The following is a 25,914-nucleotide window of genomic DNA, read 5'->3' as shown; positions in this document are numbered from 1 at the left end:
ATAAGAAAGACCTGTCCTCCCTTCCTGAGAGCTGGTGAAGATTTAAGAATTAATTTATATATTATATAAAACTTGGGTACAACACTTTGGGTACAAAGTGTTATATAATATTAACATTACCACATTTAAAATGCTAATTTAAGGTTCACCCACTCTGCATAAAGTACATGTCTGAATGTTTCTTGTTTTTCTACACCCTTCAGAAGTGTAGCAGCAATGCAAACCAGAAGCTTTGTAAAACATAGTAGTTTTGAAAACCAGCGGCCAGGGGTGAGTTCTTGGAATTGACCAGCCCTGCAGGTTCTCCTTTGTAGACATGTCAAGGACATGTTGGAGTCAAGGGTGATTTGCAGGATTTGGGCTTCAGCATTTGAAGGGATGGTAATGCCATTTATTGAGATATTAATTTGTATATTGTCTGATAACCGGATCCACAGGGGTGGAGGAAAGCATCATCTAGTGAGAATATGAGAAGAAAACACATGAAATAAACTCTAGTTTTAAAGGTCAAAATAGAGTGATGTGCTCTAGCAAAGGAAACTAAGAATAGCAGAATAGGGAAAGGCAGTATTATAGAAGCTAAGGAAAGAGAGGGTTTCAAGGGGGGTAGAGAACAGCTCTGATTGCTGCTGAGGAGCCAAGAGAAGGGGACTGAGGAGTGGCAATGGAATATCTTAATAGGGAAGTTATTGATGACCTTGGCCAGGGCAGTTCCAGTGGATCCTGGGGAGGCACATGTATTTCACTTTGTTCTCTGAAATCTGGGATCAGCCTGCCTATAGTTCTTTACCAAGGTGAGGCTGTATTTTCAAGCATCGGGGACAGATCCTTTGTTATGAGACACTGTTACTCTTAAGCCTTGGAAAATTCCATCAGGAGAATGAGGCTATGTTAAAGGCAATTAAAAATGTTAAACATCACTCACTCTGAGACAGAATATTTAGGTTTTCTATTTACTATACTTCGAGTGGGCTATAAAGTATGAATCATTATGTCAAATCACGCCCTTTGATAGGAAAACCACTTTAAAAAGTGATCGAATAATATTGCTAGTCATCACATGTGGAACAATTTTAGTGAGTGGAATGCCATTGCAATTCATTTTAATCCTTTTCTGATAGTGTGTAATAACCTTCTTATTATAAATTGTAGAAATTAAAAAACATGAATAATTGGGGGAAGTTCTTAGGAATTTTGAGGTATTTATGAGTAAGTATTTTAGATATCTGCACTGATTTTTTTTTTTTTTTTTTTTTTTTTAGACAGGGTCTTACTGTGTTGCCTAGGCTGGTCTTGAATTCTAGGCCTCAGATGATCCTTCTGCCTTGGCCTGTCTGATACTTTTGAAGCTTTTTTTTTTCTTTTTTAAAGAGAGAGGGTCTTGCTCTGTCACCCAGGGTGTAGTGCAATGGTATGATCAAAGTGCACTGTAACTTCAAACTCCTAGGCTTAAGCAATCATCCTGCCTCAGCCTCTCAAGTAGCTAGGACTACAGGTTCGTGCCACTGCCTCTGGTTAATTTTAAAAATGTTTTATAGAGAAAGGGTCTCTCTATATTACTCAGGCTGATCTCAAACTCCTGACCTCAAGTGATTCTCCTGCCTCGGCCTCCCAAAGTGCTGAGATTACATGTATGAGCCACCACATTGGGCCTTGCATTTTTGATACAGTATCAGTATCAAATTATTGACTAAGATCAAGGTTTGTTTTCAATGACAGTAGAAATTATATTAAAAATTATTTTAAAAATTAATTTTCGCTTTCTGGCGGTGACGACCTACCCACGAGAACATGCCCCTCACAAAGGATCTTCTTCATCCCTCTCCAGAAGAGGAGAAGAGAAAACACAAGAAGAAACGCCTGGTACAGAGCCTCAATTCCTACTTCATGGATGTGAAATGCCCAGGATGCTATAAAATCACCATGGTCTTTAGCCATGCACAAATGGTAGTTTTGTGTGTTGGCTGCTCCACTGTCCTCTGCCAGCCTGCAGGAGGAAAAGCGAGGCTTATAGTAGGATGTTCTTTCAGGAGGAAGCCGCACTGAAAGCACTCTGAATCAAGATGAGTAGGAAACCATCTCAATAAACACAATTTGGATAAAAAAAAATAATTTTCTTGACAAAAGTATAACTAGCTTGCATCACATAACTATATAAGACTTAAACTGAATCAATTTGTCAAAGAGCTGGTGAGCAGCATTTGTTAGGAGGCGGATAGGTGAAGTATGGTAGAAATGGTCAGGGTAAGAATTACTTTAGATCATGGCATCTATTATCCTGAGTCTATGTGGGACTCTAGAATGTTGCAAGGTAGTTGCCAAAGATAGAGAACATTTGTTAGGTATCATGAAAGACTTCCAGAATCTTTCTTAGGATTGTTAGTTGTGCTTTTCCTTCTGGAAAAACCTTTTCTCTCTGTCTGTCCCCTCTCTTCTTCATCTGTGAATTCTTGCTAATTCTTCATCTCTTTGCTTAAATACCACTTTCTCAGAGCTTACTCTGTGAATAGAACAGGTTTTTTATGGTTTTATGCTCTCTTAGCACTCAGTATATTGTCTTTGCAAAATTATTAATAGAACTGCAGCAAAATTATTTCTCATATCATTAGTTCTTTGCTTCCTCCTGCCTTGCTACCATGAGCTCCATATGGGCACAGTTCATGACTGTCTTGTTAACAGCAGTATTCCCAGTGCCTAGTGGCCCACTGTCATACAATACTTATTGAATAGAAATGCTGAAAAGCCCATATGATTTCTCTTAAACTCGGGCCGGGCTCGGTGGCTAACACCTGTAATTCCAGCACTTTGGGAGGCCAAGGCGGGCAGATCACCTGAGATCAGGAGTTTGAGATCAGCCTGGCCAACATGGTGGAACCCCATCTCAACTAAAAATACAAAAATTAGCTAGGCATGGTGGTGGGAACCTGTAGTCCCAGTTACTCAGGAGTCTGAGGCAGGAGAATCGCTTGAACCCAGGAGGCGGAGGTTGCAGTGAGTCGAGATTGTGCCATTGCACTCCAGCCTGGGTGACAGAGTGAGACTCTGCCTCAAAAATAAATAAACTCTGGGATTGACGGTTTAAAGAGCTGCAGAATAGATCATATAGCTGGTCTAAGGGCCTATTTGCATGGCTCCCAGAGATGGAGATGTCTGGGTAAATGAGCCTTGTTTTATAATGCTGCTTTAAATTTAGGAGTGACTTTAGTCTAAGGAGTCAGAATGTTAAATGAAAACCTCATTTGTGCCTGAGTACACTGTGCTGTATTGTGTATGTTCTCTGTCTAGGCCTCACTCTTTTATGAGTGTATTGTGCTGTATTGTGTATTATTCTCTGTAGTTACATGGTAGAACCAAAATGGGGGGAAAGCCCCGAATTTCAGGTGAACAATTACCAAGTGATTTTTTTTCACATTTTATAGTTATAAGTTCATTTAATGCTCATAACAACACTGTGAGGTCAGCATTATTGTCATTTTACAGATAAGGAAACTGACATGTAAAATAACTTGCCCAAGGTCACGTAGTTAACAAGTGTCCAGAGCTAGGATTTAAACCCAGGCCATCTGGCAGTGGAGTTCAGGCTCTTCACACCTACACTGTGCCAGCTCACATGAGGGGGTAGCTCACACATACCCAGAATAGTCCGTGGGCAGAATTTCTTAAGTTTTATGCGTATCAGTTTGAGTTTAGGGGAAGGCAGTTGAGATTCTAGAAAGCCTAGTGTGATCCTCACCTATTCAGAATGTTTGCAGCTTCTTCCAGTGAGACCCTTTGAAGAGACCCAGAAGCTTTCATCTGCATAGGTCAGTGGAAAATGTTGCTGATTCTCTGCTTTGTACTCGAATGGTCTGACTTCCTTCTGTATTCATTTTTCTATAAACAAGGTTTATAGGTAATCTGAAACATACTCTTCACATCTGTCAAAATTGATTGACTGTTTTGTTTCAGGGGAGGTAAAAGTTATATCAGGATTTTTTTTTCTTTTTGTAGAGACAGAGTCTTGTGTCATCCAGGCTGTTCTCAAACTCCTGGGCTCAAGCAGTCCTCCCACCTTGGTCTTTCAAAGTGCTCAGATTATAGGCATGAGCCACCTAGCCTTTATGAATGTGTTTTAAGTCACAGTTTAAGCTCAAACATTTAATTCCCTTTCATCTTAACTATATCTATCTATGTGTATACACACACACACACATATATATACACATGTGTGTGTATATATATATGTGTGTGTGTATAATTTTATGTGTGTGTGTGTAAGATAAGATGAAAGGGAATTAAATAGTTATGTATGTGTTGTGTATTTTTTTTTTTTTTTTTTTTTTTTTTTTGAGACAAGGTTTCACTATGTTACCCAGGCTGGTCTTGAACTCCTGGGCTCAAGTGATCCTCCCACCTCAGCCTCCCAAAGTATTGGGATTACAGGTGTGAGCCACAGCACCCAGCCTCATCTCAACTTTCTTTATAAATGTTGAAAGACATATTAAACATAGGACAAAATAATAACTTTTGAAATACAGGAAAGTTAGCCATCAGTTGGTCCAGTAGCACATCTCTCAACCTCTGAGCAGATTTGACTGAAGGATCAAACATCCTATGATTAAGTGCCCATGAGGATAAGCTTACTGAGAAAGTCAAGAAGTATAATCCCTATGTGAACTTAAACTCCTCAAACTGAGAGCTCCCAGGGCCTTTTGTCTGTGTGTGTTTGTGTATCGAATTTTTATTATCCATGATAAGATGGTGCAAAAATGCTCATAGATGTTTAGTATTTATAGCATAATTTCTTTTATGTATATGTATATATTTTTAGTTTTTAGGTTTTTTTTAGAGATAGGGTCTCACTTTGTTGCCCAGGCTGGAGTGCAGTTGTATGATCATAGCTCACTGTAACCTTGAACTACTAGGCTCAAGTGATCCTTATCCCTCAGCCTCCCAAGAGCTAGGACTGCAGACATGCATCATCATGCCTGGCTAATTTTTTAAATTTTTAATTTTTTTCTAGAGATGAGGGTCTCACCATGTGGCCCAGGCTGGTCTCCAACTTTTGCCTGCAAGCTGTCTTCCTGCCTCTACCTCCCAAAGTTCTAGGATTGCAGGTACAGGTGTGAGCCACCTTGCCTGGCAATATCTTTATACTGACTTGTAAATCCTGTGGTCTGTTTGATCCCTCCTTTTGGTGTGTTAAAGACCCCTCAGAGTAACATGGCATAAGTGAAACCTTTTCTCAGTATTCAAGTCGGAATCCATAACTTCCTTCTTTCCACTTACCATATCCAATCTTTCATCTTCTACTTCCTACTTGGTTTTCAGATCTATTCTCTTCGTCTGTCCATCACTGTCCAAGCCATATTATTATTACATTCTACGTGAAATATTGCATCAAACCTCTTAACTAGATTCTTGCCTCACTCTTGACCTCTTCAAACTATAATCAGAATAATGATTCTAAAGTTACTTTTTTGCTTATAACCATATAATACTTTCTTATCTCTTTAATAAAGACTAAAGTCTTTAACATGACTTGCAAGACCTTCATGATTGGAATTGCATCAGACCTATAGATAAATTTGGGAATAACTGCAAACCTAATGATGTTGAATCTTCCAGTCCACTAATAGGGTATATCTTTCTGTTTATTTGGGTCATGTTTAATTTCTCTCAGCATTGTTTTGTTGTTTTTAGTATAGACGTCTGGGGCATCTTTTGTAAGAATTATTACTTGACATATATTTTGGGACTACTATAAGTAGAATTTATTTAAATATAATCTTTAAATATTTTACTTCTAGTATGTAGAAAATAATTGAGCTTTTAGTATTAATCTTCTATCCTGTTACTTTGCTAAATTCAATTATGAGTTCTAGCAGTTGCTTCATGAATTCTCGGTGATTTCTGCATAAACAGCCATGTTATTTACATGTATTATAGGATCAGATTTAATTCTTTTGTTTCAATTTTTTTGCCTTTTCTCCTCCCCTCACCCCCAACTATATTATTTTAGTGCTAGGACCTCTAGTACAATGTTGAATAAGAGTGATACAAGTGGTCATTCTTGCCTTATTCCTAATATGAAAAGGAAATAGTTGTCTTTTACATTAAATATGATATTAGCTATAGATTATTCACAGATGCTCTTTATTGGTTTGAGGAAATTCCCTACTATTATTAGTTTGCTAAGAGTTTTTATCATAAATGGATACTTAATTTTGTCAAATACTTTTTCCTGCATCTATTAAAATGATTGTGTGGGTTTTCTCCCCGTAGACTGTTACTATGTTGAATTACATTTGCTCACATTTTGTAAAGGATTTTTACATTAGTACTGATGAAGAATATTGATCTATAATTGTCTTATTGTATTGGCTTTGTCAGGTTTTGGTATTAATGTTATGCTGGCATCCTCAAACAAGTTGAAGGAAGTGCTTTCTCTTCCCCCATATTTTTGAAAATATTTGCATAATTTTGTGTTACTTCTTCCTTGAATGTTTGGTAGAATTGACCAGTGAAACCACCTGAGCTTTTTTTTTGGAGAAGGTTTTTTAAGTCAATTTCTTTTGTAGGTACATAGTTACTTAGGTTTTCTGTTTCTTCTTATGTCAATTTTGTCACGCATCAACAGTTGAGATCTAGTGGTATTAAAACACAGCAACAACAAACTCTTTGAAAGGTTCAGCACCTTGTAAAGAGACAGTCTACAAGGATTGTTGGGTAGGTTGTCATAACTGAAGTCAGGTGGAAGCTAACTAGGCATTCACTGTTACTTTGCTACTAATTAGTTTTGTCATCTTTTGGAAAAGTGATGTAATCCTTTCATACCTTTTTTTTCCTGTAAAGAAATTTTTCTCAAACTTTTGAAAGAAAAGGTATTTTCACGGGCTTTCTTCATGCCTAATGGCTTAAATAATTTTTAGTATAATGTTACTTAAATATATGTAAACATAAAGTTCATAGTTCTGACATAGCTATAAATAAAAATACTGTTAAACCAGGTAAGTTAAAATTAGCAACATTAATTTATAGGGAAGCAGACTTGAGACAGTATCTTTCTACTATTATAATACCAGTGGCTGTGTGGTATAAATAAAAGAACATGGGCTCTAGAGTAAGACTTATGTTCAAATATTGGCTCTGCCATTTACTTTGTGCAAGTGACTTATTTATTTATAAAATGAGGATAATAATTTAACTAGTCAAACTAGAATTTAACTTAGTCAAACTTGAATTATTGATAATAATTAGAATTCTTGGTGTGACAAGTCCTAGAACAGTGCTTGGCAAATAAGAATTGTGTAATAAATATTAGCTTTATTTGTAATTATTGTTGTATTATTGTTCTACTGACACCTAATGATTAATTTTGGGTTTAATGGTAGAAAGTCTGATTTGATATTTAATGTCCTTCTGATTTTGGCTTTCATAATATAAATGCTAATACACAGAATGTCTGCTTGCTTAAGTTAACTTCATAGCTCTACTAACATAGTATATTATACTTAACCTAAACTCCACCAGCTAGAACTCCTTGAATTTCAGGGGTTTTTTGTTTTTTGTTTTTGTAGAAACGGGGTCTTACAGGCTGGTCTCAAACCCCTGGGCTCAAACGATCCTCCTGCCTTGTCCTCCCAAAGTGCTGGAATTACAGGCATGAGCCACTGCACCTGGCCTGACTTTCAGTTTTTAATCAAGTGTCACTTGATAACTCTGAAAGTATCTAACCAGTCATTGCCCATGTCAGATATGGGAAAATGCTATTTTTTAATTCTTGAAAATGTAGAAGCATCATTTTTCAGCATAGAGGTATCATTAGACTGCTGATGGGAATCTGTAGATTTTAAAAACTTTATTCTCAGAATTTTGAAAATACCTTGTTGATTTCAATTTGTAGGAAACTTAGAATGTATTGAAGTATAGTGGTAACTATTCTTTTGACTCAATATGTTTAATTGCCTTAATATGTCAACTAATTATGCTCTCAAAACTACTAGTTAACATGGTTGCCAGGTTGAAATATATTAATAGTAATTTTGGAAAAATATTTTCCTTTTATGGTACTCAAAGTTTAAGAACCTCTCCATGAGATTGGAAATGAATTTAAGAATGTAATAAAAGCAACTTAATGTTTACTACCTTTTGATTCCTAAAGGTTAGTGAATGTTAATAAAATGTATAGCCTTTAATAAAATTTATAATTTTATCCACTTTGTCTTTTCATTTTAGTGTTTTATTATTATATCTGTGGGGGCCTTCAGGAAAGGTACTATCTTACTCTTGTATAGTAGCTTCTACCTGGTTAATAGGTTCTTTAGAGTTCTTTATAATTTGTCTTTATAATTTGTGCCTTAATCCTGCCACATTTTTAAATATTTAAATTATTCTAACATCTTCATTCAAATATTGTGCCATAAATTGCATGCCTGTAGTCCCACCTACGCAGGAGGCTAAGGCAGGATAATTGCTTGAGCTGGGGAGTTCAAGAACACTGTGAACTGCGTTTCAACCTGGGCAGCAAAGCAAGCCCCTGCTTCAAAAAAAAATATTGTGCCATAATGTATATGATTTTCTATGAGCATGTAGTATTTATTTCAATTCCTTTTCTTTTCTCATTGCCCTACGACACTTAAAAGTAATATATTACTCCACCATCACATTATGTTGTTTTCATGATGTCAAATCAGGATGGCTTTTGTTTTAAAATTATTAGTGCAAAAGAGAAGTGTTTCATTTATATGTGCTGAGATGAATACAGTATGAACAGCTTTCCTAACAAATTGGAAGCTGAGTGATGTCACTTAAGGTGATTATGGGCCCTAATGTGAGGCACAGGGGTTTTGAAATTACATGGCATTATGTGGATATATGATTATTTAGATGATTTTAATAATGTGCTCCTATTAACTATTTTTTATTATCAAAATGAAAAATGGTAAAAACATTATGACAGAATTACAGACCTTCTAAGAATTTATTTGTGGAGTCTAGTCTGAGTAACAATTGTACTGGAGTATGGTGCAGAGTAAATGAAGGATTATACTCTAAGGTGTCAAAAACCAGGGAGGAATGTATTAGTTTGTGTGTATTAATTAGTAATTGACTTCAGCTATATGTAACAAACAACTCCCCAGCACCATAAGACAGTGAAACAAAACAAAACAAGCAAAAATAAGAGAAAACTCCAACAACAGTGGCTTGAACAAGATCAGGAGTGTATCTTTCCCTTATGAATAATAAGGAGTCCTGAAGCAGGCAGTTCAGAGCTGATGTCGTGGCTCAATGGTGTCATCAGGGACCCATGCTCTTTCTAGTTCTCTGCCATTCTTAAGTTCTTCTTTATGCTCCTAGAAGGCCTCTGTAGCTCCAGCCATCCTATCTTTTTCCCATTGGAAAGAAAAGGAAAGAACTAAAGGGAAAAGGATCTGTGTTTCAAGGGCTTTCCCAGAACCCCACTCAGTGAGTTCCATTTAGGAGCTGATCATAATCCAGAAAGAAACAACCACGAGCACCATAATCCCGAATAAAAATCCCTAAAGTCTAAAATCCTGAAAATCAATCCTGAAAGATCAAAATTCCAAAAATATAATTCTGGAAAAAATTTAAAAGATATTTATTTTACGTTTTTAAAAAGGGACTTATTTGAGAAACAAAAGCAGAACACTTCATAGGTCACTTTATAAAATAAAATAGGCAATATTAATATACAAATTTTTGCAAACAGAAACACTCAGGTATATTAATGACAGTTGCATGGGTATAACAGTTATGAGCAGATGAACCATAGTCCTGAAGAAATAGCTTATAACTGAGGTCATCTGATATACTGTGACAGACAACCTGTCTTGATGACATTCATCAAAACCGTGATGGGTCACCATTGCATATGCAGATGCCCAAAGAGCTAAGATCTTGAGAAAGTTTATTTTTCACAAATGTAGATGTACAAAAAGGACATCTCTTCATTTATTAAGAAAGTTTCAATGCTTTTATATACACACATGGCGCTTACACACAAAGTCAACATTGTGGTAATACACCTTTTTGGAGTCAAATTTCCAAAAAGGATGTAAAGTAAATTAGAACTATGTAAGTCTTCATAATGTTGATACCTCAGTTTCGAAAATGATAAGATGAAATACATAGCATAGCACATTGTAAAAGAAATAGTGCATGGCCCAGCGTGGTGGCTCAAGCCTGAAATCCCAGCACTTTGGGAGGCTCAAGTAGATCACTTAAGCTCAGGAGTTCAAGACCAGCCTGGGCAACATGGCAAAACCCCATCTCTACCAAAAAAAAATTTTAATACAAAAAGTAGCCAGGTGTGGTGCATACCTGTGGTCCCAGCTACTTGGGAGGCTGAGGTAGGAGAGTTACCAAAACCCCGGGGGGCAGAGGTTGCAGTGAGCTGTGATCTCACCACTGCACTCCAGCCTGGGCAACAGAGCAAGACCCTGTCTCAAAAAAAAAAAAAAAAAAAAAAAAAATAGGGCTGCCAATTTAAGAGTAGGAAAACTAAAAAAAAAAAAAAGTGTGTTACAAGGATATATTATGGCAGTTGCTTGGAGGTAGTCTGTAAGAGCTGGCTGACTTTCATGATCATTAACTATATTTTGAAGTCTTGTATGTTGATGAAAAGCTTCTTTTTTTCTTTGAGGACATAGCTCTCCATGGAGAATATGTTCACGTTCCTTCTATATGTGGTACTGTTCTTGTTGGAATTCTTCTGTGATTCGGTATACAACATGAGCATTACCTGTTAAATTTCCCCATGCTTCTGAGTTGTGGGTAGATGGAAATCCATTCTGCATGTACTCATGCACAGACCACAAATTTGGCAGAAGCAGTACTAGTGATGGAACAGCAACACCATTACATTAAATGTCTTCTTATTCCTACTGTGCACATAATTATTTTTGAACTAGTCATTACTTTGCTGGCTTCTTCAGGCAATGTGGCTTTAATTCATTAAAAGCTTCTGGAATGTCATCTGCTGAAAAGAATGCCAGTGTAGTCAAATGACCCCTTTAACTGAAGTTTGTATCATTGTAGCCAATCCACTCATCTGAATTTCCTGCCAAATGCATTAGGCTGAATAGGAAATACAAACTTTATTGGTAACACTTTGAAATTTACTTTTTTAAAAAATGTGGTTTTTTTGAGACAAGTTTCGCTCTTGTTGTCCAGGCTGGAGTGCAATGGCACGATCTGGCTCACTGCAACCTCCACCCGAGTTCAAATGATTTTCCCGCCTCAGCCTCCCGAGGAGCTGGGATCACAGGCAGGTGCCTCCATGCCTGGCTAATTTTTTTGCATTTTTAGTAGAGATGGAGTTTCACCATGTTGGGCTGGCTGGTCTTGAATTCCTGACCTCAAGTGATCTGCCCACCTCAGCCTCCCAAAGTTTGGGATTACAGGTGTGAGCCACTGCACCTGGCCCAAATAAACATTCATTAAGTGCTTTACTTTTTCTAGTCATTAATACATAATTGAGTGGGTAAGTTCTTTAATTTTCACATCTAACAGGGGCATGAATTATATGTAGTTGATAAACAGTGGGAACGATTTTGAAATTCATTAGCTAAAGTGAAGCATGTGCTAGTTCTTCTGTGTTAGATTTAGTGGTAAATATAAGAAATCTGTCTTCTTTGACAGTCAAATCACTAATCGTGAATAGTTCACCATTTAATTTTTTTTTTTTAAACACTGAAGAAACCTCAGTATCAACAAGTGTATTTGGTTCAGAAGGTCCCTGAGCTTATTGAATTCTTTTTATTCTCTGCTGAAGGGTGTTTTTTGAATGGAAGCATGGTGCTGTATGTGAAGGGGCAGAAGTCGTACACAATTCAATAATTTGGCAGGGGAGATTTCTTGTACTTTTTGCCTGTGTTTTCACTTCTGTGATCTTTGAAACACTTGCTGCACTTGTATTTGGAAAGTGGTTGTGGTCTACAAATTTTGTAAGTGTATGCTATCCATGTGAAAATCTGCCTATTGCTTAGCTGCTGCAATTAAGCGATTTTCTGCTTGGGCAGCACCAATAATAATTAGCTTTTAAAGTTTTATATTTCACCATTTAGTAACCTTATATAGTTAACTTATCACAGCTCTTTTGCAAGAGAACATTTCAGTCTCTTCTATTGTGTTGTAAGGAATACAGTAAGAAGGAATGACACTTGGCTTTGTCTGTACCAAATCTGTATTAGTCAAGATTCTCCAGAGAGACAGAACTAATAGGATATGCATATAAACATGAGAGGGGATTTATTAGGGGAATTGGCTTATGCAATTATGGGGCTGAGAAGTCTTACAACAGGCTGTCTGCTAGCTGGAGACCCTGGGATGCTGGTGTAGTGGTTCAATCCAAATCCAAAGGCCTCAGAACCAGGGAAGCCGATGATGTGACTCAGTCTGAGGCTGAAAGGCCAGGACCTTGGAACTGCTGGCATAAGTCCCAGAGTCCAAAGGCTGGAGGCCTCCAGTTCTGATGTCCAAGGCAGCGAAAGAGAAGTCTGTGCTAGCTCTCAGAGAGAGAACAATTCACCTTCTGTATTTATTCTCTCTGGGGCCTCAGCTGATTGGATGGTGCCACCAACATTCAGGCAAGATCTTCATGTAGTTCACTGAGACTCACACACTAATCTCTCCTGGAAACATCCTTACAGACATTCCCCAAATGGTGCTTTACTAGGTTTCTAAGTCTTAATCCAGTCAAATTGATGCCTGAATTTAAATCCACCCCATGTCAGTCTATCACGCATATGCATCTCCTTAAACCATATTTAATTTCCAAATAAAGACAATAACAAGGTAATAGTTCCACCTAACATGATGTAGCTATCCTATGATTGTGATTTTTGGGATTTTAGACTTCAGGGATTTTGATCTTTCGTGATTTCAACATTTGGGACTATGGCATTCGGGATTTTGTCTTTCAGGATTATGATCCAAACCCCTTCCATTTACATGTCCTTGGCCATGACTGTGTGTGTCATAGGGCCACCCTTGCTCCAGGGGAAGCTGGGAAAATATTTTCGTGAGCACATTACTGCCTCAACAAATTGGGACTCTCTGTGAGGACTAAGAGAATGGACACTGGGTAGGCAAAATAGCAGTCTCTGCCACACCAATTAAATATTACTAGTGATGTTAAGTTTAACACAGGCTGGGGTGCAGTAGCTTATGCCTGTAAACCCTGAGCTTTGGGAGGCTGAGACAGGAAGGAGAATTGCTTAAGCCCAGTTTAAGAACAGCTTGAGCAACATAGGGAGACCCCTGTCTCTACAAAAAAAATAAAAATAAAAGTTCAGAACACAAACAGACACATAAACCAGTTTCTGTCTTTTTTTTTTTTTATATCTACTTTAACCAAAGTTATATGAAAGGAATATAAATGAAATAAATCTGAATTTCTAGAGTATGAAGGAAATGTAAGATCATGTAGTCCTGGCATTTTAGGCTTAGAGATAATTAGTGCCAAACTTGTTTGAGACCACAGGCAGTGGTTCCAGGCTTGGGATTTGGCGTTCCTGACTCCCACACCAGTCACTGTTTTTTCCGTTCACTTTGCTGCTTCATGAACTCTGGTTGCTTGTCTGTCACTCTTCTGCATATACAAGACGGCTGGGTTTTGGTTACACTAGGGGAGAAAACCCTCTAATCCCTTGAATGGTTACAATAAAAGAGATCCGAGGAAATTTTCTGTTTCCTACTTGGGAGTCTTATACATTCACTTTGTAAGTATTGATGGTGCTGGCAGTTTATAAACATTCATTCATTCTTCATTCAGTTATTCGGCAATGACTGCATACTAGACAATAGGTTATAATGTCTCAAGAACAGGAGCATGCCTTATGAATTTCCATATCCCCAAGTAAGTCCTCACTGATGAGTGAATAATTAAGTCATAGTTTCTGCCTTCAGGAAATCCTTAGTCAAGTCCGAGAGACAGACAAGCAAGTCAATGATAATAGTATAGCAAAGGCATATCTCTTGAGAGGATATAGGCATGGGTGAAAGGAAGCTAAATAAATCTCTTAGGCAGAAAGAGGGTCTGGAAAGATGCCAGTAGGAGGTGGCCCCAGGTTCAGTTTTGAAGGGGCTGGCCAGGTAAGGAAAGAGAAGGGCAGCGTATCAAGTGAAAGAATGAGTCTCTCACCAGTAGGGAGTTTAGAGAAGAGGGGACCACAAGAAGTATGGGAAGAGGCCATGGTCTTAGGAAATGAGGCTTGAGAGGTGGCTGTGGCCACATCAACAGAGATCTTAATAGTATGTTAAAGGATTTGAACTTACCTAACCTCCCTGACCGGGAGCCATGGAGTCAGGCCAGGGAATGGAGGCTCAGGTGTCATCGTGGTTAGACTGTGGTGCCTGAGTGCAGAGCACCAGCAAGGCATGTCTTGTCACCCACAGCTGTAGATAGCCAGGGCCGACTAAATCACACATAAAGATTCCTGTGCCTCCCTGCCCAGTGCTCCCAGGAGCCCCCTCTTGGCAGAGCCTTACTAACCTTTCCAGCCCCTTGCAGACTCCACATGTCCCCTTTCACTTTCTTACCCATCGTGTTGTCCTCCCTCTTCAGTGACTAACAAAGGCTTCTTTTTGTCTCCTGCCTAATAAGGAATGATTTGCTTTTATTTGGTAGTTGGTTATCCTTGGCTTTATGAGACCCTCAGATGGTGGAAAACACCAGACCAACTTTGTAACCTCTGATGGTAAATGAAAGGCAGTATTTCAGGAATTGTAGATAGCCAGGAGACAGGAAGCCTGCTCCTGAGAGTGGTTAGAGCAGGGCCTCCCACTTCCCTGTGCCGGCTGCTTTGGTCTACAGACTGCCCTATCCAGCAGGTCTCCTCCCAGTCTACTGTCCCTTCTCTGCTGAAGACTTCCCCACTTTTCAAATCGAGTCCCTCATTCCCTCCTTGGACTCCCAGTTGCATTGTCTTCTGGTGCCCAGCCAGGACTGGCTTCCTTTCTCTGATATCCATCCCAGGATGGATCCAAACCTCCTTTGTTGGCTCTGCTTCTAGTAGTGAAGTTTCTGATGACAAAGGGTGACATTGGAGCTGCATGCTCTTGGTTAATGCAAGTAATAGACACAATGTTATTATTGAGGGGCCGTCTGAACCTCTCTTGTCAGTGACTTTGGAAGTAAAATGTACCATGGAAAAGCTCTTTTTATTGCTCGTTTCTCTTTTTCTTTCTCTCTCTTTTTTTCCTTAGGCAGGAATTATTATAACAATAAAGGAAACTCACAAAATTTTTCTCCAAATCCCACAACCATAAGTCATCAGCTGTTTTTACTTTTCCTGGTATTCTCTTCCAGTTCCTGCTCATCTACAGTGACATTGACTAGATTCAGTTTTGAGGTGCATTTCTTTTTTATGCCAAATGATCATATTTGGGACAGACTGAAGTAATTGAGCCATAGGAATATCTCAGATAATAATGGCTTCTTCTTTTGATTATTTCCCTTTAGGAGAGACACTGCTGATCCTGTAACATGGAGGATTGTCTTCATACCTCATCTGAGAATCTGTCCAAATTGGTCAGCTGGGCCCACAGCCATGGGACTATTTGCAGCCTCATTCCAAACCTGAAACACTTGCTCTCTGAAGGTTCCCATGGGAACCTGACAGCAATGTGGGGCTGTAGCGCTGGCCATGCTTATCACTGGCCACTAACGGCTACTTGCAGAGCTGGGTCCCAAGAGAGGGTCTGTTTCCAGGATAACAGAAGTTTTAACTCTGATAGTCCCAGCATAATTGGGGTGCCCTCTGAGACACAGACTAGCCCTGTTGAAAGGTACCCTGGGCGACCAGTGAAAGCAAAGCTAGACTGTAACCGGACCAGAGACTCTTGTGACTTCTCCTATTGTAGTGAGCCCTCTGAACTGGATGAAGCTGTTGAAGAATATGAAGATGAGAACACCCTGTTTGACATGGTTTGTGAGTCTTCTGTTACAGATGAGGATAGTGACTTTGAACCCCAGACCCAAAGGCCTCAAAGCATTGCTCGCAAAAGACCTGGGATAGTCCCATCTTCCCTCCATTCAAGCTCCCAGGCGCAGATGGTTGACGAATGCAGCAATGATGTCATCATTAAGAAAATCAAACAAGAGATCCCCGAAGATTATTACATTGTGGCAAATGCAGAACTGACAGGAGGGGTAGATGGACCAGCCCTGTCCTTGACACAGATGGCAAAACCCAAGCCTCAGACTCATGCCGGTCCCTCCTGTGTAGGGTCTGCTAAACTGATTCCCCACGTAACATCTGCCATCAGCACGGAGCTAGACCCACATGGTATGTCCGCATCCCCCTCTGTGATCTCCAGACCAGTTGTCCAGAAGACTGCTAGGGTATCTTTGGCTTCGCCAAACAGAGGACCCCCTGGTAGCCATGGTACCAACCAACAGGTGGCCATGCAAATGCCTGTGAGCACATCCCATCCTAACAAACAGATCAGTATCCCCTTGTCTGCCCTGCAGCTGCCTGGACAGGATGAGCAAGTTGCTTCTGAAGAGTTCCTGTCCCATCTGCCCAGCCAGGTCTCCTCCTGTGAGGTAGCCCTTTCTCCCTCAGTTAACACAGAGCCAGAAGTAAGCTCCAGTCAGCAGCAGCCCCCAGTCGCTCCAGCCATAACCACTGAGGCCGCAGCACAGTGCTTACCAGGTATGGCATGTGAGGTGACAGCAAGTCCCTCATCCACACACACCAGAATTCTGCGCCGTCAGCACTTCTAAAACCATTGGCTCAGTTTGCTTAAATTCAGTCCTCTGTTAGTCATAGAAAGATAGAAATAATGACTGTGTTATATCCAGGTAATACTATAAAGGAAATTCATAAGAATTAAGGCCCTATCCAGTTGATGTACCTTAGGGCTGAGAGGACAGCTGTAAGATTGTTCTGTTGATATTGTAGCATTAGATTTAAGTTTGATACCTGTCAACTGAATATGTATATAGTAAAGTTATTTTTGAAAGTTTTAAAAATATGCTTTTCTATCAGTAGCAGTGTGTTTAGTTGTTGTTTGAAGCTGAGATGATGTTGGGTAAGGCATATAATGACAATAGACCTGATACTTTTCCATTATTATTTATTTGACTGAGCCAGCTTGCTATTCATTTTAGTTGGTGTGGTAGTTTAAAATAAGTTTTTTAAAAAAAGCAATGGACACTTCTAAAAGAGGTATTTTATCTTTTCCCTTAAAATTTGAAAGAATAAGAAAACTTGCATTTCTGGAATTTGTGAGCCTAACTGGAATGGATTGAGAGGGGAGCGAAATAATTGTTTGAGGCCCCTGCACCTGTAATTGTAACGTTCTAATGTTTTTTAATTCTGACATTTAGTATTTATTTAATATGGGCCTTTATAATAATATAAATATATTATATTTATAATATAAATTTATATTTAATTTATATATAAAGATTATATATAATCTTTATACACTAATTTATTTAATTAGTATATAAAGGGGGCTTGGGTGTCATGCTTTTGGCTTCATGATTCAAATCTAGTAGGCTAGAACAGAAACATGGACAAGGATGAAGAAACGTGCAGAAATCTGTGGCATGTTTTAGTTTATTTCAGTCTTTCTCAAAAACATCTTGTATTTTTGGAAGAAGCTTCCTAGAAGCCTGAGGCACCTGTGCCTTTATCCTGAAACTTCCTTGGATTAAGCTGTTTAGCAAACTTTTTTCCCTATTTTAGTATCAACTTTGAGATTCTCAAAGAAAACCTTCCATTTATGATTTTTTTGAAGATATATTCATGGTGTTATTAAGAAGATATTCACTGAAAATATTTACATCCTGATTGAAAATTATGCTTTTCAGTTTATTTATTTTTCTCTTTCTTAAAAATAATAGTTTTATTAAGATACTGTTCACGTATCATAAAATTCACTCTTTTAAAGTGTACAATTTAGTGGGTTTTGGTGTATTCACAGAATTGTACAACCATCACCATTACCTAATTTCAGAATATTTTCATCATCACAGAAAGAAACCCCATACCCATTAACAGTCACTTTTTCCCTCCCCCTAGTTCCTGGCAACCACTGATCTACTTTCTGTCTATAGATTTTCCTATTCTATATGTTTCATATAAGTGGAATCACATATTATGTGGCCTTTTGTGACCACCCTTTACACTTAACATAAAGTTTTCAAGGTTAATCCATATTGTAGCATTTCTTTCGATATTGTATGACTATGCTATATTTTATTTTTTCTTTCGTCAGTTAATGGACATTTGGGTTGTGTTCATATTTTGGCTATTGTGAATAATGCTGCTGTGAACATTTGTGAACAGGTTTTTTTATGGGTATGTGTATTTATTTGGTTTTGGTAACTACCTAGGAGTGGAATTGCTGGGTCCTGTGGTAACTTTATATTTAACTTTTTGAGGAGCTGCCAAACTGTTTTCCCAAGCAGCTCCATCATTGGACAGCTTCACTAGTGATCTATAAAGGTTCTTATTGCTCCACATTGTCACCAACACTTCTTATTTTTCATGTTTTAAAAAATAAATATCCTATTGGGTGTGTGAAGTAGTATCTTATTGGGGTTTTGATATGTATTACCCTAATGACTAATGGTACTGAGCTTTCTTTCATGTGCTTGTTGGCCATTTGTATATTTTCTTTTGAGAAACATCTACTCAGATCTTTTGCCCATTTTAAAATTAGGTTGTCGTCTTATTGGTGAGTTGTTGGAGTTCTTTGTATATTCTGAATATGAGATCCTTATCAGGTATATAATTTGCAAATGTTTTCTCCCATCCCATGGGTTGTCTTTTTCTTTCTTTCTTTTAAAAAAATATTTTAATGAATTATACTTTGATCATTGAATAACAACATGGTCCTTGGCTAATCTCATCAGGAGACAAAATGTTATCTTTATTAGGCTGGTGAAAGTCTTTGTTCTAGGAAATCTGACTCTTAGTATATGTAGGATGTAAGTAGTACCTTTTCATTTAAATTGTTGTGAATCTAATTCTACTTTAATTTGTTTGACCTCCCCTGCCTTTTTTTTTTTTTTTCTTGAATAGGGTAGAATTCAGAATGTATTTTGCTAAGTGGTCCACTGTACCCAGTTTGGTGAAGAGTATTCGTTGTGTTGCACACCTTTACACTAACTTAGCCCTGCAAAGCAAGATGCAAGATGTTTCTGTATCTGCCTCATGGATACTAAATGAGGCATTGAGGCTCTTTACTAAACCATATATGAATATATTAGTGTTAAATCATTTTGGGAAAGAAATTCAGCCTGTTTGAAAAAAATAATTTTAATCCATTTATTACGTTCTCTTAGGTTTTTTTTCTTCCCTCATGGAAACTGCACTTCTTACAATAGCTATAAAAAGCAGGCATGGCCAAGGAGAGAGTACATAATATATACAGTCATACATTGGAATTTGGCTTTACTTTCAGAGGAGTATTAGTTTGGGCGGGAGGTGAACCTTTAAGAAAAACAGTATGAAGACTGGTCATGATGATTTTCTAAGGATAGTCCTCATGTTTTGATCCATTGTTCTCAGGAAGGATATCATATTGCTAAGATGTCTTTAGCTTTAGAGAAATACTGTTTGGACTGGAAACAACAGTGGGACAAATAAAAGTCAGACTCACATTTTTCTTTTGAGTGAAGCATATAAAGTTAACATTAAATTTACCTTTTACTCTAGTACCTTATTAGGTTATATATTCTAAAGTTTTATTTGTTTGTGTTTGCATGTTTGTTTATAGTAGATAATCTTTCTAAACATACATTTAAAAAAATTTAGAATCCAGCACATCTAAATGTATGTGAATGACTTTGTTACAGGTGGACCTTACACAGTTAATATGTAAAGTATACTTGGTACTAAGCAAAGAAGAAAGGTTCTGAAAGACCTAGCTGAAAGCTGAGTCAGGCTCTTTTAAAATAGTTGTTCTGTACTGAGTATCAGATCACTGCAGAAATACTGTATATCTTTAGATATTTTTAAAATAAATAATATGACACATGACTATTGAGTTAGCCAGAAACAAAGAGAAATTGTTCCATTTGTTTGGTTTTATTATTGCCATTTAAATTTGATTTCCCTAGCGGAAAATCATCCTTCTGTTCAGAACTGAACTCATAAAATTATAAAATGTTAATCAAGGTATAGATAGATAAAATCATTAATTTTCATGTCACTCCTGCCATACTGCTCAATCCAAATCTTTGTATACAATGAGTAAAGAGGCATCTATTATTAGAAGAATTATTGACTACCTACTAGTAGCTGGAATTCCATTAATTTTTGAGGTTTTATGTAAATTTGGGGCATTTGTCATAATGACATTTAAATCGCTATTGTATCATGAGTTAGGGTTTTATGTGTATATTATATTTCTTCAGTATACTCACACATTATGATTTTGTGCAAGTATCTGTTTTATTAATCAGCTCTTTTCCCAAAAGTTCTATAGTAACAAGCAATCAATTTTTGCTTATCAGATTTGTATGTATATATATTTTCTTTTGAAAAAAATATATATTTGTCTTTTTCTAATAGATTCATGTGTTCTGTATATATTAGAAATAGTAACTCATAATCTATCATGTATATTGGAAATACATTTCCCACTTTACCATTAGCTTTTAATTTTGTTGCTGACATTTTTTGAGGTATGAATTTTCTTAATTTTTATGAAGGCAATTCTTTCAACATCTGTCAATCAGTCTTTTTCTTTTCTGTCTTTGGTATTTTGCTTAGGAAGTCCTTTCTTTACATATTTCTCTGTATTTCCCTCTTGCTCTGTTTTTTTTTTTTTAAACCCAGGCTGGAGTGTAGTGGTGTGATCTCGGCTCACTGCAACCTCCACCTCCCGGGTTCAAGTAATTTTTCTGCCTCAGCCTTCCCAGTAGCTAGAACTACAGGCATGTGCTACCATGCCTGGCTAATTTTTTTTTTTGTATTTTTAGTAGAGATGGGGTTTCACCATATTGGCCAGGCTGGCCGCAAACTCCTGACCTTGTGATCTGCCCACCTTGGCCTCCTAAAGTGCTGGGATTAGAGGCGGGAGCCACCATGCCCAGCCCCCTCTTGTTCTTTTATGATTTTCTTTCTCTCTTCTCTTCTTTTCTTCCTTTCTTTTTTTAACATTTGACTTTACAATTAGAATATATTTTGGGGTAGGACCTCATGCTACTATTTTTTCAGGTAGTCAAATGTCTCAGTGTCATTTGTTGAATAATTCCCATTCTCCACTGAATTGATTCATATACCACATTTTGTTTATTATTGGGTCTCTTTCTTGTTTTTGTTTCTGTTTTCAATGATCTCTATTTTTTTCTTCTCATTTTTACTGTTTGAGTATTTATTTGTATAAATTTAGGGTGATTTTATACAAAAAATGCATTCAGAAAGAAAGAGAAATGGAGTCTAAATCATTTAATACGCTTTTTGAAAAATTACTCATGTAATATTGAGTTCAGTGAGCTTTTAAAAATTGATTAAGGTACATATTACTGCCAGTTATCTGGTCTATGTTGACGCAATAGATAATAGTTTCTCTTGTCAGAAGCAAAAAATCTGAGTTAAAATAAGTTAAAGGAGAGAATTAACTGCCTTTTAGTCCAAAGACACATTTTCAAACCAGCTTTCACCCAGGCTTCAGACAGCATCAGGTTTCCCTCTTGCCATTTGCCACCTTGGCTTTCCTCCCTCTTAGATTCACCTATTATACTGGATCCCTGCATGGACCCAAGATGGTTGTGCTGCCAGTTTCTTGTCTAGCAGTAGACAGAACCTATGTCACAGCATTCCCAGTCTCCCCTAAGCTAGTCTCTAGGGCATCAGGCCCCCACCCTGGAAATGGTATTGAGACCAGGCCTACACAAACTGCATAGCTGAGTGTGGGCGTGAGGTGGAAGTATTCTTCCAAGAACATTCTGGGTACTATTCTTGAGAGGGGCAGTAAACCAGAGATTTCTACTACTGTTTATGGGAGGTTTGTTTTCTTTTGAGCATTTAGTTTTTTTAATGTGGTCAGATAGGAAGAGTTGTTATGTATTTTATTTAAAGACAGGATACATTGGAAAAGTGTTCTAATATAAGTGTGGAAATATGTATAAATACATATGTTTGTGTATATATACACATAACATGCATATATACACATAGACACATAATTATTTTATGTATTTATTCCATGAAAAATATATGCCTCTTGTTACAAGAAGAAACAAGACTAGCTGGACACAGTGGCTCACACCTGTAATCCCAGCACTTTGGGAGGCCAAGGCGGGCCGATCACCTGAGGTCAGAAGTTCGAGACCAGCCTGGCCAACATGGTGAAACTCCATCTCTACTAAAAATACAAAAATTAGCCAGGCATCGTGGTGGGTGCCTGTAGTCCCAGCTACTCGGGTGGCTGAGGCCAGAGAATTGCCTGAACCCGGGAGGCAGAGGTTGCCGTGAGCCAGGACCCTTACTCTGCCTCTTGCTGGCTTTGTGACCTTAGCTAAGTCATTTTACTTCTCTGAAACTCAGTTCCCTCATTTGTAAAGTAATGATAATGTCTGCCTGTCAGGGTTGTTGTGAGGACCAAATGCAAAAATTTGGTAAAGCACTAAAGAGAGTACCTGAGAGAGTACCTGACATATGATAAACATTCAATAAATGGATAATAGCCACCTTTATCGGTATTTTTATTTTCATCATCATCATCATTAGATTGTGCTCAGTATTCTTTGAGAAGTGAAGTAGATTTTGATTTCATGTAGTTACACCCATTTGTCTACTAAAATATGGTCTGTGGACCAGTATCACCACCAGCATTACCTGGGAGCACATTAGAAATGCAGAGTCTCAGGAGGCCGCCAGGAAAGACCAAAACACCATGGCTGCCCAGCCTCCCCTAAGCTCTTGGTGCTCAGGGCCAGTTCTGGGTGCAGGAGCGGGGATTAATATGAAAAGTCTAGAGCCTTATTTCTCTCTCATCCAGGAAGCAAACCTTGGAACTGATCTTTGGGGGGAATCTTTTCCAGGTGCAGGAAATCGTACACTAAAGGGGAAGGGAATGAACACTGAATCCTCCTCACAGGCCTGACACCTTTAAATAGTAGTTATCCCATTTAACCTCTGCAACAATCCTGTTAGGAACTGGAGGGCTGAGATCTCAAAGAACGTGCAGCCACCCAAGAACACCACGAAGATGAGGTGAAGGGACTCACTGGAAGCCTTGGCTTCCCTGGTCATGTCTGAAATCAGACCAGACTCAGCCCTCCCTGATATGCTAGTCCTGGGGGATGCATCCATCCCACCTCTAATTGCCACCTTTCCCCACTGTCAGTGCCACATACTCATGAATGCAGACTCACTGCAGTTGAGCAGCCCTATTATCTCATTAGGAAAGCTTCACTGCTCCAGCCCTGGAAGGCGTAGGCACTGGCTTCAAGTCTACAGACAGTATCAAGCTAGGAAAGGAAGGGCATGGCAGTCACACTGTCACATTTTTTGCTCATTACTTGAGTAGTAAAGAGTTGGGATAGTACAACAGGTGACTGTAGTCAATAGTAACTTAATTGTACATTTTTAAATGACAAGAGTATAATTGGATTGTAACAAAGGATAAATGATTGAGGGGCTGGATACCCCATTCTCCGTGATGTGCTTATTACACATTGCATACCTGTATCAAAACATCTCACTGTACGCCACAAATATATACACCTGTTATGTACTCACAAAAATTAAAAATTAAAAAAATATTTTTTAAAAGTTGTTAGGCCAAGGTACCAAGAGAAAGCAGAGAGAGTGGAATATGAATGGCAGTAAGAGTGACTTATTCTTACCTGCTCAATGATTTGGTAGCTCAGGGGCATATAGGCATCTCTGAAGACCTAAGTCATGTCTCGGGGCACTTTCAGATCTTATTGGCCATCCACACATGGGATCTAGAGGACAAAGGGAGTATAATAGGCAAGTGACTGCTTTAGAGGGTCAGATAGAGTGGCATATCCAAAGAACAACTCTTATTTCAGCTAAAAGGAGAAACAGCAATAGCCCTGAAAAAACAAAAAAGGAATCCATAACCAAAGATGACAGCTTCTGTGGAGTGAGTTCCCATGCTTCCTATGAAGGGTGGAGGGAAGGATTCAGTGACATGGGACAAGGCTGTCACTGAAGCGGCACATATAGTATTCTCTGGCATTGGCAGGTGCTTTGTTACATGTTTATTGAATAGCCAAGATCATGCCACTGCACTCCAGCCTGGGCAACAGAGCGAGACTCCATCTCAAAAAAAAAAAAGAGAAAAAAGAAAATCAGTATCTCAGGCTCTATCCCAGACCCACAAAATCAGAATCTGCATTTAAAAAGATCTCCAGGTGACTTTGTATGTGCATTAGAGCTTGAGAAGCAGTAATCTAGGAAATTCAGGATTACCAGCCACATTGTCATTTCATCTGGCCATCCAGTAACATTGAGCACTCTTCCCATCTAGGTGAGGGAATTCCCTCCTTTGTGTATTTGTACTTCCTCATAAGAGAAGCCAGAAACTTGCTTTCCAAGTTTACATTTCAGCAAGGGCAGTACTGTGACCTTAGGCTTTGCCAGTCAAATGCATCCACACCAGATTGGGGGGGAGGGGAATGCAAATTAAAACAACAAGATACTATCTTACTCCCATTAGAAAGGCAAAAAGCATTTTAACTATACCAGGTGTTATTGAAGGTATGAGAAAATGGGAACATGCTGGTGGAAATATAAATTGGTACAACTACTTTGTAGAGCAACTTACAATATCTGATGAAGTTTAAAGTGTGTATATCATACATCCTTGGAATACAATTTTTAAATGCCTGTCTTAAAGAGACTTCCTCATAGTATATAAAAGGAAATATGTTCAGGGGTCTACAGTGCAACTTCTTGATAACAGGAGAAAAATATCAGTTAACAACCTTAGTGTCTATCAGTAGAGAAGTAGAGGCCACGCACAGTGGCTCACACCTGTAATCCCAGCACTTTGGGAGGCTGAGTTGGGTGGATCACGAGGTCAAAATGTTGAGATCATCCTGGCCAACATGGTGAAACCCTGTCTCTACTAAAAATACAAAAATTAGCTGGGCATGGTGGCACATGCCTGTAATCCCAGCTACTTGGGAGGCTGAGGCAGGAAAATTGCTTGAACCTGGGAGGCGAAGGTTGTGATGAGCCGAGATACAATAAAGAGAAGTAGATAAATACATTGTGATATAGTTTTCAGTGGAATAGATGAATTGGTCGCATACATATTTATTAACGTGAATAAATCTTGGAAGACAAGGTTGCAGAATATAATTGTATATTAGAAAACCATACCTTTTTAAAGCACATGAACATTACTATGTAGTGTGTGTTATAGACAGACACACACACTTAAACATGGACTGGAAAGAGACACTCCAGATACAAGATGGTGGGTTTCTTTGAGGAGGGGTGATGGAAACAGGTACATGGGAAATCTGAACTATATCTGTAATTTAAAAAAATATGTATGTAACATATATAACAAAATGTGAACATTTATTAAATCTGAGTGGTGGGCACTCAGCACTCTGGGAGGTTGAGGTGGGAGGATCACTTAAGCCCAGGAGTTCAAGGCTGCAGTGAGCTATGATTATGCCAATGCACACGAAGACCCAGTCTCTTAAAAAAAAAATCTGGTGGGAGCATGAGTTTATGTTAACAGGAGGCAACCTTAGCACAGTGCTTCAGGGTGGAACTTGACACACAATAGCCTTGTTTCATATCCCAGCTCTGCCTCCTTCTTTTCTGGGTGACTTTGGCAAGTTACTTAACCTTTCTGTGGCTTAGTTTTCTCAACTGTAAAATAAAGATGATAATATATCAATCCAATCCTATAGAATTGATATATAGATTAAATTGATCTATATGAAGCCCTCTG

The 25,914-nt window shown here is 38.3% G+C and overlaps 2 protein-coding genes across 3 annotated transcripts in view; both read left to right on the top strand.

Annotated features, from left to right (window-relative positions):
• KIAA1958 (KIAA1958 ortholog) overlaps nt 1–25,914 on the top strand; it is a 180,800-nt gene that overhangs the window by 72,975 nt on the left and 81,911 nt on the right. For both annotated transcript variants that reach the window (XM_012461840.3, XM_012461841.3), the window contains exon 2: nt 15,467–16,661. In XM_012461840.3, the coding sequence (XP_012317263.1) occupies nt 15,491–16,661 (1,171 nt within the window). In that variant the 5' untranslated portion in view covers nt 15,467–15,490. The remainder of the gene's footprint in view (nt 1–15,466; nt 16,662–25,914) is intronic.
• Nucleotides 1,762–2,046, top strand: LOC105723655 (small ribosomal subunit protein eS27-like). Its single transcript, XM_012461815.1, has one exon. The coding sequence runs from the start codon at nt 1,792–1,794 to the stop codon at nt 2,044–2,046; it is 255 nt and encodes an 84-aa protein (XP_012317238.1). The 5' UTR covers nt 1,762–1,791.

The sequence above is a fragment of the Aotus nancymaae genome, unplaced genomic scaffold (genome assembly GCF_030222135.1).
Source record: "Aotus nancymaae isolate 86718 unplaced genomic scaffold, 86718_ANA_hifiasm-v0.15.2.pri h1tg000003l, whole genome shotgun sequence".
Classification (NCBI taxonomy): Eukaryota; Metazoa; Chordata; class Mammalia; order Primates; family Aotidae; genus Aotus; species Aotus nancymaae.
Note: the sequence above shows the minus strand (reverse complement) of the source record. Positions and strands in the feature narration are given on the sequence as shown.